This window comes from Pelophylax lessonae, assembly GCF_965119305.1.
Source record: "Pelophylax lessonae genome assembly, chromosome: 7".
Lineage (NCBI taxonomy): Eukaryota > Metazoa > Chordata > Amphibia > Anura > Ranidae > Pelophylax > Pelophylax lessonae.
The window spans coordinates 232,812,646-232,828,976 of record NC_138774.1 but is presented as its reverse complement, the minus strand read 5'-3'; the positions used below and the strand labels follow the sequence as shown (position 1 = coordinate 232,828,976).

At 42.9% G+C, this 16,331-nt stretch overlaps 1 protein-coding gene across 1 annotated transcript; it reads right to left on the bottom strand.

Annotated features, from left to right (window-relative positions):
- Positions 1 to 1,158: 1,158 nt before the first annotated feature.
- Positions 1,159 to 12,920, bottom strand: TSR2 (TSR2 ribosome maturation factor). Its single transcript, XM_082264290.1, has 5 exons — positions 12,807 to 12,920; positions 5,743 to 5,833; positions 5,053 to 5,144; positions 4,645 to 4,806; positions 1,159 to 1,703 (listed from the first exon to the last, which is right to left on the bottom strand). Exons 1-5 carry the CDS (start codon positions 12,885 to 12,887, stop codon positions 1,548 to 1,550), a joined length of 582 nt encoding a protein of 193 aa, XP_082120416.1. The 5' UTR covers positions 12,888 to 12,920; the 3' UTR covers positions 1,159 to 1,547.
- Positions 12,921 to 16,331: the final 3,411 nt, after the last annotated feature.

The window sequence follows — 16,331 nt, the reverse complement described above, 5'->3', positions numbered from 1 at the left end:
AGTTGATTCCCCAGCAGCCAGCATCAATAGAACCTCCAGCGCACCACAGAACCCCTTGCCATTACATACATTCAGTGCTAGAGTTGCCGGAACTGCGTTCCCCCACGTTCCTGCTGAAAAAAAAGCCCTTCCACACATCCAAAACAAAATAGGGTTTGCCTGGAGTTGGGATTTAATTTTCACAATTGACAAATTCTTCATACTCATGGAAGAAAGCATTGTAGATGATGCAGTAATACTGTGCACCCTACAGAAGGGAAAACTCTGGTAATTTATACTGACTATGAAGGCAGTTTAATCTTCTTGTGACAGTCAGTATTCAATATGTATTGGTGTTCACCATCCCTTTCTTTGCACCTTTTGTCTGTTGGAAGCTATTACAAGACTTATTTGCTATTTTATCAGGAGTGCTGGGGATGATATGAACGCATTATAAAGAACGAGGACTCAATTTATGAAGAAGTTTAATAATTCTTTCAATTAATTTATTTATGAACGTTTTTTGTTTTTTACGTCTGTCCAGCATTCTTTCAATTCATCTAGACATAAAAAATAAAAAAAAAACACTGCCCACTTCTTTTTTTTAGTGTTCTGTCCCCCAGGGAACAAAGCACATGTAGTACTTTGTCCCATCCCCTCCCCTTCCATTACGGCTGTCCGATAACTTAGCTAGCAAGAAGACTATTGAATTGACAGCCAATGTTTATCTTCAGCTCCAGGCAGAGCCAAGAAGAATGTGGAAGGGGAGTCTGTGTCAACCTACTGTACTTTGCCATTCCTTATGCTGTCAATTTTTTCTTGGACAGATGCTTGGAGCCAGAGATGAGCTATAGATATTAATGCAGCTGTCTCCTTGCTCTGTTGTTGGACAGTCATGGAGGGACATTCTGTCCGACAACATAGCTAGCCCTCCTCAGCATGTAGGAAGATGGGACAAAGAACTACATGCACTTTTTCCACTAGGGGACAGAACACTTTAATAACATAAAAAGAAATTAAACTTTTTCCTGATTACCTTGAGTTACTGACCTGGAGTAATTATACAGTTAAGGAGTTCAGACTTCTCTTAGACTTTCAGAATCTGCATACTTATTTTGGGGAGCAAACTCAAAATGTAATAAGGTCAAAAAAAGCTCCTTCCATATGCTATCCTGAATGAATGAACAAACAACCAAACATCTGGCGTCAGCACAGAAGTGACATCCGAATGTGCTTTCTAAAGGCCACCAGAATAATAAAAACTAGCAGCTCACACAGGGTAGGACTGGCATTATAGCAGTCCTTTGAAGAATAAAAACCTGGGCAATAGTTAAAATAGCTGATATTGAGACATCTATCACCGCCTTTACTGCAGCAGCATGGCAAAGCTTTTAGCACACCACAATCCTTTACATATTTTACTTTGTGTTAACCGAGTCCATGAGCTCCTCGTATTTCTTACAGAACCACATTGTGTACGGCGGCAAGTCGTCTTGAACAGGTGCAATACTGCCACCTAGTGGTGCTTTTTCGGAAGTTCAGTCAAAACCCGGCAAAGGTCTCCAGGGTCACTTCTTTTTTCTCCGCACCACAGTCCATCCATCAGCTTCTTGTTCTAGCTCCTGAGTATCCCCGCTGCGCTCGCCAGCCTCTGATGTGCTAGGTGTGCTGGAAACACTCGGTACAGCATGAGATGTATTGATACTCGTCTCACAGTCCATTGCCTGCAACAGAATAGGAAACATTAGTAGTACAATTACACATACGGATGGAAACAACTATCTCCTATACACGGACTATTACAGACATAAGCGCACTAGTTAAACCAAAGCAGCAATTCCTCATCTAAAAATACAGATCCTTTGCCTTAAACACAGAGTACGGTTTATTCTGCTGCATCTTTCACATCTGAATGACTGCTATACATAATTGCTGTTGCTAGGTGACCAAGGAAAGAATGAATGAACTACACAGGCATTGTGGTGAATGATACCTGCTTGTATACTCTGCCAAGCAGCCAGGTCACCCATATGAATGTATGAGTGGGCAGCAGGGTGCACAGAAATTGTCAATTGTGGAGGGGGGTGGAGGAGCGAATATAAAAAGAATAGACATGATACAATAGCAAAGCTGATTAATACACAATAACATGCCCTCAGCTGTACTCCCTGTATTATCATACAGAGAAGGTATTGTGTAGCAGAGCCATCAACAAGCTGGGCACTCTTTTTCTATTTGCCAGCATACATAAAAAGGATTGTTGCTGTGTGCTCAGCAACACACAGGGTTTATACACACCAACCACATGTTTGTTGGCTGGTGTCTGTTGTGTAGGGGCAATGAGGGGGAAGTGCGATGTTACAGTGCATTTACAACATTTACTATTTTCTCCTTTTTTACCGTTACACGGTTGCAATTTTTTGCAGATCATCATCACAGCATTGTGGTGTGAACAGGGGCAATTTAACAAAAACTGTTTTCTATGTGCCCCAGTGTTGAGCTTACGTTGCTCTTTGCAATTCATTGCAGCTCAACACAGATGGTGTGAACAAGCCCTCAATTGTATGTCTTCGCAAAATAAAAAAAAAATAAATAAAAAAAGTAGGTAAATCTGTTAAATACAGGGAAATTGTCCCATGTTTTATTCATTTAAAAAAAATAAACATCTATACTCCCCTCCATGCTGCCCCCCTCCGCCAGCTCTAAGCCCGAGAACTGACCAATCATGTGACTGCGGAGAGTGGGGACTGTGACCACAGCAGCCAACATAGGCAGCAAATCAACTCTTTTACAGCATTTGTTACCAGAAAAAAAAAACAAAGCAGATACTGTTCACTTAAAGCATGATATACAGCACAGTGCCCCTTCTATCACCTAAAAAACCTGGTTTCTACGCTCCTCCCTGTACACTGACCATGGTGTATCATGGCTGCTGAGCCCAGACACAGTGGTCAGCGTACGTGCCTCTGTCATCCGCAGCTGTCCTCTTGTCTCCCTCTGTCCTCCTCCCCCTCCCCGCCTGTCAGCTGACTAGCGCCACTCTGCTCCCCTCCCAGCTGCTACAAAACTATGATCTTTACATCATCCCTTGCCTTGCGTTAGATTACAAACTGGATCCTAGTGCCTGTGCTTTATTAAAAAAAAAAAGATTATTTTTACCTGTTTTCACAGCGCCGCTCGGCCGTCACGTGACTCCTGGCTCTCTCCGCCCTTTCTTCCCCAGCTGACCTTAGAGATGGAGATGTCAGACAGGATGAGAAGAGAGCCGGGAGCCACGTGATCCAGATAGGAGCTATGAAAACAGGTAGAAATCTGCTTTTTTTTTTCCAAATAAAGCACAGGCACTAGGATACAGGTTGTAATCTAAAGCTGGCTACACACCACACAATTTTCTTTAGATTTTTTCCTTTAGATTTACCAAAACCATATAATATGAGTTCAAACCCAAACACTTTCAATTAGTATGCAATTAGGCAGGTTTTTGTACTACATAGTTGAAGGTAAATCTAAAGGAACTCAAACAACAAAAGTTGTATAGTGTGTATGCAGCTTAACAGAGGGGATGATGTAAAGATCACATAGTGGCTTAACAACCACTAACTATGGAAAACATGAATCCACTGGGGAGTGCAGAAAAGGCAGCATACAAGTCCCATCAGAAAGTTCAGGATATAAACGCTTCTTTTAAAAGTTACCTCTTCGGACACATAGAGTGTCAGCTTACCACACAGATGAGTACTGTCCATCCTCAACTGTGTGATCCACAATCAACTTTGTTGTTTCAAGTGCACTAATAAGGCACTTGCAACAACATAGTTGAAGTTGTTCTAAATCCTAGGTGTTTTTTTTTTTTTTTTTCACCTGAAATGCATTCTCTGCATCAAGGTAAAAATCAATCACCTCATGTCCTCACCCCAATCTAAACATTTCCCTGAGCCTGATGGCAACCAAACACTGTCCTAGTTTCAGGTCATCTCTGCTCTCCTCCTTCTCACAGGGACTCAGGCAGCAGCGGGAGACATTGGCTCCTGTGGCTGTCAGTCAAATCCTGTGTGCAGAGAGTGGGAGGCATTGCTGAGTGGCACTAAGGGGGTCTATAGATGCACACAACCCCTACAATGGGGTAACACAGGGAAGAGGAGCAGCCTAGAGTGCCGGTGGTGGACCCCAGCAGAGGAGGTTTGGGGCCGCTCTGTGCTAAACCATTGCACAGAGCAGGTGAACATTTTATTTAAACAATTCTAGTGTTAAATCACTTTGAGTACTTTTCATGACACTTTTTTTTTTTTGCAACAGTTAGATTTTTAGGACAAGTTTTCAAGACCCCGAAAACTGGTCCTGAAAATGTAACAAATAAAGAAAGTATCACAGACACTACTTACCTATGTTGTTGCAAGTGCACTAACAGGGACAAAATCACCCACAGCAGATCATCATAATTTTATAAGGAGGTTAGCAATGACAGCCTAGATACTTCCTAAACAACTTAGAGCAAGCAGCAGCTAGACAGCTACAACAAGCAGTTCATGACTGGAAGCTATTGGTGGTAAAGCAATGATATACATTATACACCAGCCATTAATTCGAATCCAGCAGCCTGTCACCCTACTCTTACATCCACTAGTGCTAATCTTTTTGCTCACTAGTTCCAGAGTCAGTTCTTACCTCTTCTTCCTCATTATCATCACTGCTTTCCTCCTCATCCTCTTGGGCTTTCACTTCCTGAACGTTGTACTTTTTCTGAGACAGCTGTGTGATCTTCTGCTGCATTGCAGCTGTGTCTCCACGCTGAAACTGAGCATACAGAGTGCACAGCAGCTGGGCTATCTGCACCAGAAGGAAGAGAAAGTGAAAAAAAGTGAAGAAGGCTCAGATAATAGTAAATCTATATCCTTGTGGCTGCAGTTGCTGGAACATGTTACATGCTCCGAAAAGAAAACTTGTCCTTTAACTTCTGGCACTGTGGAGGTTAATAGCAGAGCAGCAACTGAGGATGACTCACTGGTGCTGTATGCTCAAAAACATTTTCTACTAAACCATATCTTTAAACACTACCATGGTTAGTGTCCTTACCAGAGGTAAACTTCCATCCTCCACTACTGTATCAAATTCATCATTCAATATTGACTGCAGGGTCTCTTCTACCTCGTACTGCTCCAAGTCCGCTGCAAAGAAAATGAAACATTACTAGAAAAAAAAAAAAGACACCAAGGGGGCAGGGTTGGGAACACCCTAAAATGGTTGTAAAGGTGTGTGCTTTTAAAAAAAAAAAAATAAATTAAAATAACAAACATGTTACTACTACTTACCTGCTCTGTGCAATGGTACTGCACAGAGCATCCCCAAACATCCTCTTCTGGGGTTTCCCGCCAGCACTCTCCTCTCCTCCTCTTGTGCATGTTCGTTGACACATGCAGCCTGGCTTGGCCCTGCCGCCTCCTCACAGGCTTTGACTGACAGCAGCAGGAGCCAATCGTTGCCTGCTGCTGCCTCTGATGTAAACGGGGGCTCTTATGGGGACTTCTTGAAGCTCGTTGAAAGCTTGCTGAAATCTGCTAGCAGCTTGCTTAAAGTGGCAATTAACACTCCTATTAGGATCTGTGTTTAACGTTTACAAACTGGAGATGAATGGCACTTTAAAAGCTTCAACAAAGATTGCTGAAAGCTCTGAAAATGCTTTGTCAAAGCTTGCTGTTCACACTGCTCTTATACAAGCTGAAGCTCATGTGAAGCAGGCCTTACAGGGACTTGGGTCACACTTACAGTTAGTACGGAAATACTGATCCACAGCTCCCACCATCCATTCGGCCTTCTCCTGCACATATGGACCCCCAAAGCAGTTCTCTACAGCGATCTGTGAACAGGAAAAGATATTGATTACTGGTCACATTCAGTAGTGCTACTCACTAACAATGATACATTCTGTGTATTTAAAAAATTAAAAAAAGCATTATATAGACTTTACATTCAGAAGTAAACCATTCCAACTGCGTAGGTGGCAGAGTTTGGAGTCTCTTCCAGAATTCACCAAAAAATGCTCCAATTTCCAATCAATTAGGTGGACAAAGCAGGATCCTTAAGTGGAATTCCACCTTAGATGTACCTAGGCTTAAACCTGCCCCCTCCTAACACCTATGCTGACTAACCTGTGTAAGAAAGATGTACAGTATCTCGCAAAAGTGAGTACACCCCTCACATTTTTGTAAATATTTTATTATATCTTTTCATGTGACAACACTGAAGAAATGACACTTTGCTACAATGTAAAGTAGTGAGTGTACAGCTTGTATAACAGTGTAAATTTGCTGTCCCCTCAAAATAACAACACACAGCCATTAATGTCTAAACCGCCAGCAACAAAAGTGAGTACACCCCTAAGTGAAATTGTCCAAATTGGGCCCAAAGTGTCAATATTTTGTGTGGCCACCATTATTTTCCAGCACTGCCTTAACCCTCTTGAGCATGGAGTTCACCAGAGCTTCACAGGTTGCCACTGGAGTCCTCTTCCACTTCTCCATGATGACATCACAGAGCTGGTGGATGTTAGAGACCTTGCACTCCTCCACCTTCCGTTTGTGAATGCCCCACAAATGCTCAATAGGGTTTAGGTCTGGAGACATGCTTGGTCAGTCTATCATGTTTACCCTAGCAAGGCAGTGGTCGTCTTGGAGGTGTGTTTGGGGTCATTATGTTGGAATACTGAACTGCGGCCCAGTTTCCGAAGGTAGGGAATCCTGCTCTGCTTCAGTATGTCCAGTACATGTTGGCATTCATGGTTCCCTCAATGAACTGTAGCTCCCCAGTGTCGGCAGCACTCATGCAGCCCCAGACCATGACACTCCCAGCACCATGCTTGACTGTAGATTAGACACACTTGTCTTTGCACTCCTCACCTGGTTTGCTGCCACACACGCTTGACACCATCTGAACCGAATATGTTTATCTTGGTCTCATCAGACCACAGGACATGGTTCCAATTATCCCTGTCCTTAGTCTGATTGTCTTCAGCAAACTGTTTGCAGGCTTTCTTGTGCATCATCTTTAGAAGAGGCTTCCTTCTGGGACGACAGCCATGCAGACCAATTTGATGCAGTGTGCGGCGTATGGTCTGAGCACTGACAGGCTGACCCCCCACCCCTTCAACCTCTGCAGCAATGCTGGCAGCATTAATACGTCTATTTCCCAAAGATAACCTCTGGATAGGACGCTGAGCACGTGCACTCAACTTCTTTGGTCCACCGTGTCAGGCCTGTTCTGTGTGGAACCTGTCCTGTTAAAACTGCTGTATGGTCTTGGCCAACATGCTGCAGTTCAATTTCAGGGTCTTGACAATCGGCCATTTTTATGTCGAGCAACAATTCTTTTTTTTTTTTTTTTAGATCCTCAGAGTTCTTTGCCATGAGGTACGACGTTGAACTTCCAGTGACCAGTATGAGAGAGTGAGAGCGATAACACCAAATTTAACACACCTGCTCCCCATTCACACCTGAGACCTTGTTAACACCAACGAGTCACATGAAACTGGGGAGGGTAAATGGCTAATTGGGCCCAATTTGGACATTTGCACTTAGGGGTGTACTCGCTTTTGTTGCCAGCAGTTTAGACATTAATGGCTGTGTGTTGAGTTATTTTGAGGGGACAGTAAATTTACACTGTTATACAAGCTGTACACTCAATACTTTACATTGTAGCAAAGTCTCATTTCTTCAGTGTTGTCAGTGTTGTCACATGAAAAGATAGAATAAAATATTTACAAAAATGTGAGGGGTGAGATACTGTAAGTACCAGTTCACATTTCTGCGATGCGGGAACGCTGCGAATACACAGCGTGTTCCTGCATCGCATCCGCACCCCTGGCAATTCACACTGCCATATGCGATACGCTGGGGGTGTCAATTAAAAATTAACGACACCCCCAGATCAGATTGCATATCGCAGTGCGATCTGAAAGTTTGCACAGAATCGGATCGCACTAGTATGAATCACCATGCGATCCGATTTTGCTGCGGACCACAAAAAAGGTCCTGTACGAGTTAGGTGCAATTGCGGTGCAAATTCAGCCTTACAAACTGTATGGCTGAATTTGCACCGAACAGAGATCGCATGCAATTTTAGGAGCAGTGCGCTCTGAATTACATGCGATATCTGTGATTGCACAAATGTGAACCGGCACTAACTAATAAAACTGCATTTTTTGTGTATACCTGAAAATGTATATAAATAATTGTTTACCTCATGAAGTTTATTGTGTCTCTACTCCTACTCGCTTTTGTGAGATACTGTACATCTTTCTTGTACAGTAACTAAAGCCAATTTTTTTTTTTTTAATTAAACCACTTCGCACAAACCGACGTACCTGTACGTCAGCTTGAAGAAGTGGTTGCACCGGGGTGATACCTGCAGCTAGAGGCATCACCCCAGGACCGTTTTTTATAGCTAGTGGTCGGCTTTCTGGACATAACAACCGATGTGGCTCAGCAGCCGCTCGGCCGTTATCCCAGTGAGCGGGAGCATCCCCCCTTCCACCGCAGCTCTGCCCGGGTCTCCTGTCCCAGGGGGAGACCTGAGCAACCAGCTGGCACATCCGCCAGTTTCGGCATTGATCGGGTTTCCCATCATGCAACCTGGAAGTGACGTCATGACATCACTTCCGGTTTACTCGGCTGCCAATGGCGCCAATTTAAAAAAACAGACAGTATTCAAAAATGCAGATTTCGGCGTTTTGAATACTTTGAAGTGCAGTGAATACCTGTCACAAGGGATGTTTACATTCCTTGTGACAGCAATTAAAGTGATCAGATTTTTTAAAAACAGTGTTAAAAATAAAATAAATAGGAAAAAAAAAAAAAATGTTAACCCCCCCCCCCCCCCCCTCCCCATGAGCTCACGCACCAAAGAAAACGCATACGTAAGTCGTGCCCACAAATGAAAACGGTGTTCAAATTACACATGTGAGGTATCGCCACAGACGCCACGCACAGCACGGTCTGCAGCCGAGCTAGGCGAATCATTTGTACTGTCGCAGTTGTTTCCATCCCAAATGTAAGTGCTTTACTTATTTACTTAATAAATTATCTCGGGGATATCACACTATGGTCCGTTTATTTTCTATTACACCTATGCTCACTTTGGAGAGCCAGTAGAAGTACGGTCCTATGGTGAGAGCGGAAGACAACCATTGACATTCGATATATTGAAAAGGCATCATCTATTGAACATTTCTTGTGCTGAGTTCATTTACCATCTGGTAAGAGGCCATTACTGCACCATATCACAGGGTGGCTAGTTTGAAAGTCTCCTCCTTCCCAACAAATAGAGTTTTCTCTGCCTTCCATCCTAATCTATTTGGTAAGGAGGATAGCGTGTTTGTGGCGGGATCTTCAATCACACAGCACTGGAAATACACCTTTACCTTTTCACTAATTTTAGCATCTGGTGAAGATTTTTGTGGACTTTGCAAATGATATTATTTAATGAGTTATTGCACGTACAAGTTTACAGTTTATAAGTTTATCACTTGTGACACTTGGTGGAATCTTTTCAGATTTGTGGACTTTTGATCATTTCACCGATTTTGAGTTTCACTGGATCACTATTTATGCATGAATGCATACCATTTTCATTTGTATTCACATTGTGAATTATATTACATTGATCATTTAGCGCACCTTATTTTTCAACATTTTTTCACTAGGCACAGTTCAGGTAGCAGCTTTAATTTATCAGCGCACCTTCATTTATATCAACATGTGAGGTATCGCCACGATCGTCAGAGCCAGAGCAATAATTCTAGCAAAAGACCTCCTCTGTAACTCTAAACTGGTAACCGTTAAAATTTTTTTTAAAGCGTCACCTATGGAGCTTTTTAAGTACCGTAGTTTGTCGACATTCCACGAGTGTGCGCAATTTTAAACGTATCATGTTAGGTATCTATGCACTCGCCATGACATCTTTCACAATATGCAAAAAGAAATTGGGTTAACTTTATTGTTTAGTTTTTTTTTTAATTCATTTTTTTTCCCCAAAAAATTGCGTTTGAAAGACTCCTGCGCAAATACCACTTGACAAAACAATATCGCAACAGCCTCCATTTTATTCTCCAGAGTCTTTTCTAAAAAAATTTTATATATAAATGTTTGGGGGGGTTCTAAGTAGTTTTCTTGCAAAAAATACTGATTTTAACTTGTAAACATGTGTCAGAAATAGGCTTGGTCCTTAAGTGGTTAAATAACAAACTTGTTATACTCACCTGCTCTGTGTATTGGTATTGCACAGTGGTCTCGATCCTCCTTTTCTCAGGTCCCCCAGCGGCCTTCCTGGCTCCGCCTCTTCTTCGTGTGTCCCCATAGCAAGCCGTTTGTCTGCACTCCTAAGCTGTGTGTCTATGAAGCCGCGCTCCACAGACTTACACAGCGGGACTTATCTCCGCCCCTCACTTCCTCCTCACTGCATTTAATTGACAGCAGCAGGAGCCAATGGTTCCTGCTGTTGTTCGAGTGCTGTGTGAAGAGGAAGAGAGAGAAGAGAAGAGAAGAGATGAAGCTGTGCACACTGCTGAAACCATTCTCCCTTCTGTTTCAAGTGCAAGTAATGCATTACTGTAAAAAATATTTTTAGCGTTAGTATCGCTTTAAGAGTAGTTCGGGTTAAGACAGATTTCTACTTTAATTACTGTCTCTGTCACCGCCATGGATAATCACCTATTTATCATGATGACCCCCATCTCTCAGACTGAAAGTAAGGGGAAATCCTACATTTTTCAGTTGTGGTCAGAAAGGCCCACGCAAGCAGCGGTACAATGTAAAATTGGGGCATCTTCCCTCACCCCAGAGCCAAAGGTACTGCACACAGCTGTCCATAGATGTCAATGGCTGTACACGGGTGTACATCGGTACTTCTGTAAACCGGTGCATGCATACAACCCCATCTGCATTCACGGTTTTACATCCGTATCCATGAGCATGTTTATGCAACTACCGCATATACCAGAGTATAGCCATTGATGTCTAGAAGCTTGTTCGCACTAGCGGTTGGGGGGCGCCTTTAAACCCTGTGGTCGTGTTAGGATTTTTCCACTTCCCCCTTTAGCTTCAGAGGCAGTGGCCAACGTTGCAGCATTCTAGTGCACAGATCAAAGGGATAAAGCGGTACTAAACCCAAAACCACAAATGTAATATATTGCAGCTTACCAATGATTAGATGTGGTGGCTGCATTCGTTTTCTTTGGATTTTTTCTGTCTGTTTTCACCTGGTGATCTGACCAGTAACACACTTCCAATATTAGAGCGCCCCACTCTGGATGAAGGAGCACAGGGGCACCACTGGCCAGCAGCATTGGTAATCTGGCAGGAGAGGGGTATTAGACACACTTGCAGATTTAGATACACTAACAAATTGAATCCAAACTCCAGCCAATGCTGCATTTACACAAAGTTTTACAAGTTTGAATACAAGCTGATCATTGTAAGCTTCCCTACCAGTGGTAAATGGTTTGTCTCAAACTGCTACATCTCCAGGACAGCTTGTTCTTTTTAAATACAACAGACTTACTGGCCAGATCACCAGGTGAAAATAAAAGTAAGCCTAAAAAAGAAAACATCTAAGAATTGGTAAGCTGCAATATAAATAAATATTGGCTTTTGAGTTAGAATACTGCTTTAACCGCATAACTTAGTTGCAAGGTGCCAGAGCGGCTCTCCTGTGCCGGATCGCATACCTAGTGTGTTATCCAGCACTTCCAGGTATTGGTCGCACAGCATGCATGTGCTGTTATTAGACACAGTACAAGCTGATCAGCGGGTGCCGGTCAATAGATGTCCAATATCACAGGCTGATCGGCGAGGAGAAGGCACAGAGTTCTGTCTGTCTATGTAAACAATGCAGAGCTCCATCCTGTCAGCAGGGATGTGATGGATTTTTTTTCCCCAGCAAATCAGGGGGAAATAATCCATCACATCCCTTAGTAAAAACAGCACACACAAAAACACTGGCTAGGCACACATTTAACCCTTTTATCGCCCTAGATGTTTAACCCCTTCCCAGCCAGTGTCATTAGTTCAGTGACAGTGCATATTTTTTTGCACTGATCACTGTATTAGTGTCACTGGTCCCCAAAAAGTGTCAGTTAGTGTCAGATTGTCTGCGGCAATATTGCAGTCCTGCTATAAGTTGCTGATTACCGCCATTACTAGTGTAAAAAACTAAAACTTCCAGTATATATCCCATAGTTTGTAGACGATATAACTTTTGCGCAAACCAATCAGTATACGCTTATTGGGATTTTTTTACCAAAAATATGTAGAATACATACTGGCCTAAATTTATGTACAAATTCGATTTTTTACTCTTTTTTTTTTTTAAATGTTTTATAGCGAAAAGTAAAATCATGATTTTTTTTTTTTTTTTTAAAGTTGTCGGGTTTTGTTTTTGTTTATAGCGCAAAATATAAAAAAAACGCAGAAGTGATCAAATGCCATCAAAAGAAAGCTCTAAAGGACATCAATTGTATTTGGGTACAGCTTTGCATGACCGCGCAATTGTCAGTAAAAGGAACGCAGCACCATATTACAAAAAATGGCCTGGCCACGAAGGGGGCAAATCTTCCTGGGCTCAAGTGCTTAAATGTGAACAGATTTTAAAAACTTACAAAACTTCCTATAGCAACCAGAATGTCATGGCCTAATAGAATTAGTTGTAGTTTCCTTACAGGGGGCTGATTACCAGATCCCCCCTGAACACAGCTGGCTCAATAAAGTTATTACAAAGAAAAAAAAACACTGAAGTCTGTGGCAATATTAGGAAAGATGCCACGCCCAGTGTCGGGTCACCTGCAGCACCGGCCAGCTCCCCAGCACCGCCCGCACCGCTTCTTCGAACAGGCCACGAGACACAGCGCTGCGCGCCGCCATGACGGCTCCTCTTCACTGCCCACGTGACCACAGGAGAGCGCCGAGCCGCTCCAGGCCCGACCAGGCTGTGCTATTCGAAAGCCGATGATCGATGAAGCGCTGCTCTGTAGGGATGGCAGTAAAAGACGTCAATCAGCGTGCGTTTCCATGGAGACCTGGTCAGGTTTCTATGTAAACATGGCCTGATTTGCAGTATGCATGGAAGCAAATCACATGAGTTGTCACCAAAATATAAACACTTCAACCTCCATAGGAAAATGCTGAAATGCCTTCCAATGATCCCTTATTTACAGCCATATCCTGCTGTCTCACCTTTGATATATGGACTTCTATAAAAATGTATTGTTTATAGAGACCCTCTCGGAAAACAACGTAGAAAAAAAAAACACTGCAAAAGAAGATGTTTAACCACTTTAGCCCACGGAAGGTTTCCCCCCTTCATGACCAGGCCATTTTGTGCGATTCGGCACTGCGTTACTTTAACTAACATTTGCACGGTCATGCGATGCTGTACCCAAATACAATTGATGTCCCATTTTCCCCACAAATAGAGCTTTCTTTTGGTGGTATTTGATCACCTCTGCGATTTTTAGATTTTGCGTTATAAACAAAAAAAGACAGTCAATTTTGAACAAAACACAATGTTTTTTACTTTCTGCTATAAAACATTCCCAATAAAAAAAAATTAAACACATTTTTTTTTATCAGTTTAGGCCAATTTGTATTCTGCTACATATTTTTGGTAAAAATAAATTCCCAAAAAGCGAATAATAATTGGTTTGCACAAAAGGTATAGCGTTTACAAACTACGGGATAGATTTTTGGACTTTATATTTATTTATTTTTATTAGTAATGGCGGCGATCAGAGATATTTTTGGCGGGACTGCGATATTGCAGCGGACAGATCGGACCCCTAACTGACATTTTTGACACTTTTTGTGGACCAGTGACATTAGTACAGTAATCAGTGCTGAATAATATGCACTGTTACTGTATAAATGACACTGGCAGGGAAGGGGTTCATTACTGGGGGTGATCAAGGGGTTAAATGTAAGCCTAAATGTGCTTTCTAACTGTGGGGGGAGAGCTCTGTGACAGGTACACAGAGATCCATGTTTCAGCTTAGCTGAAACACACAATCTCAGTGTGCCTGTGTAACAGGAGAGCCGCCTGCTTTGTTTACAACTGCTTCTCTCAGTTTCCACGAAGATCACGGGAGGCCGGCGGTGATCGAACCTGCTCCTCCCGTGGTCTGGCTCCCGCTGTGTCTAAACACAGAGATCTACGTGATTATGCGCAGCCGAGCTGCCCTGCTGCACTAAATGTGCGTGGGGCGGCCGGCAAGTGGTTAATCTGTCGCTGTCAGAGTTGTTTTTGTGTTTTTTGTACATATGTTAAAAAAAAAAAAAAAAACATTTATACCTGCAGATTATTTAAAACCAACAAACCCTGGAGAATAAACTGGTGGTAGTTCCAATTTTTTTCAGGTCCCAGAATATTTGTGCAAAGTTTTTTCCAGCACTAGAAAGGGCTCAAGCGTGTCCAAGTTCCCACATGCCCGATCCTGCCAGGAAGCCGATACTGCGCTCCGCTAATCACAGGCAGTGAGACATTTCCAGATCTGTGCAGCTGCGAATCGGGAAATGTCTCACTGCCTGTGATCAGCGGAGTGCAGTATCGGCTTCCTGGCAGGATCGGGCATGTGGGAACTTGGACACGCTCAAGCCTATCTCTATCCAGCACAAAAGATGAGGTTGCACCGAGTAAATAAATACCCAACATGTCAAGCTTTAGCCCTCATTAACATGAGTGTACTACAGCGTACACATACAGTAAGTCCGTGTTTACCCACACAGGTGTTCCATGCAGGCAGTTCCTGTCACATAGAGAGAATGTCCCTGATTTGGAACAAAGTCCCTCTGTCCCTCTTTCTTCCTCATTCGTCCCTCATTTTGGTCTGATCTATATAGTTGTATATAAAATGCACTATTTATTTTTTAAAAACTGTTTTCCCAGTGCTAAATCTTTCATTCAATTTCTAAATTGCTGCATTAGTAAATTTCAAAAGCCAATATAAAGGAAAAGTAGTGGTAAAAAAAAGTACTTGTGGGTTTATAGATAAGCTCCAGGCTCCTTCAGAAAAAATTCAAAGTCAGCCCCTACAGTATTTGCTGCTGACTTTGAATTTTTTCTGAAGGAGCCTGGAGCTTTTCTTTAAAGCCACAAGTACTTTTACTTGTGGGTTTAATATTGATATTAGGGCACTCACTTGTCCATGAATCCAGCGGTGTTTTCACCCCAGCCGATTTTTTAATCAGCTCTTGGGTACTGCCGCCATTTCGGCTAAGGGAATCCAGCCCTACTGCGAATGCGCGAAGGGCACGGAGCTTTGTGAATGGCAGTGGGGGGGGGGGGGGCGAATCTCTGGGTGACTTCACCTTGGCAAAGTCAGACAGAAGTGGGAGACGGTACCTCTTAAAATCACATACCCACTCCCCCTGAAAGGTGGCAAATGTGGCAGCGGAGGGGGGGGGGGTGTTAGGCAAACAAGTGGAGCTTCTTCTTTTGGGTGGAGCTCCGCTTTAACTAATCTTTTTGTTTACAGTAATATCGTTTTTCTTTAAGGGGGCATGACAGGGTGTGTATCCTATGCTGACATATTTTGGGTAATAGGTGTCCTTTGATTCCATCACAAAAAGTTGTGAAGTATGCCTTTCGTGTCCGCTGGGATGCAGCAGCTACAGGGACACAGCCGTTGCTCCCAATTTGACATCCGTTTGGAAGCAGGTGCACAGCCCCGAATGCAGACAGTGTGCATCTGGGGCCATGTACCTACAGCGGCGCAATGCCAAATTGTGAACAGCACCTGTGCATCCCCATGCAGGTAAACATGGCCCTCACATGGGGGTATGCTGTAGTACACTTATGCGAACAAGGCCTTAAAATTGAACATGCCTGACAATGTTAGGAGCTTCTCATTGATGTCTCATCTGCCCTCCAATAAAGATAATGGAGTGCACATTGGGCTAAAAGAACAATCTCCTCAAGAGGAATATACTGACAAATGAGGATCACTAATCTTCAGCTACTCAGATATAGGTAAAACCTTGCTGCCCTCAAAGGACTGGGGAAGCCCAAAAGTCACACTGGAAAACAAGAATAGAGGGGGCACCGGCCTTGCACATTACCTTTGCAAAAACTTTATCAAAGTAGTAAAACAGATGTGTACTCACAAACACCATCAACAGTCAAGCATAACTGTAGACACAGTGGGGTTGATGATTTACTAAAACTAGAGAGTGCAAAATCTGGTGCAGCTGTGCATGGTAGCCAATCAGCTTCTAACGTCAGCTTGTTCAATTAAACTTTAAAAAAAAAAAAAAAAAACCTGGAAGCAGATTGGTTTCTATACAAAGCTGCACATGATTTTATGCTCCCCAGTT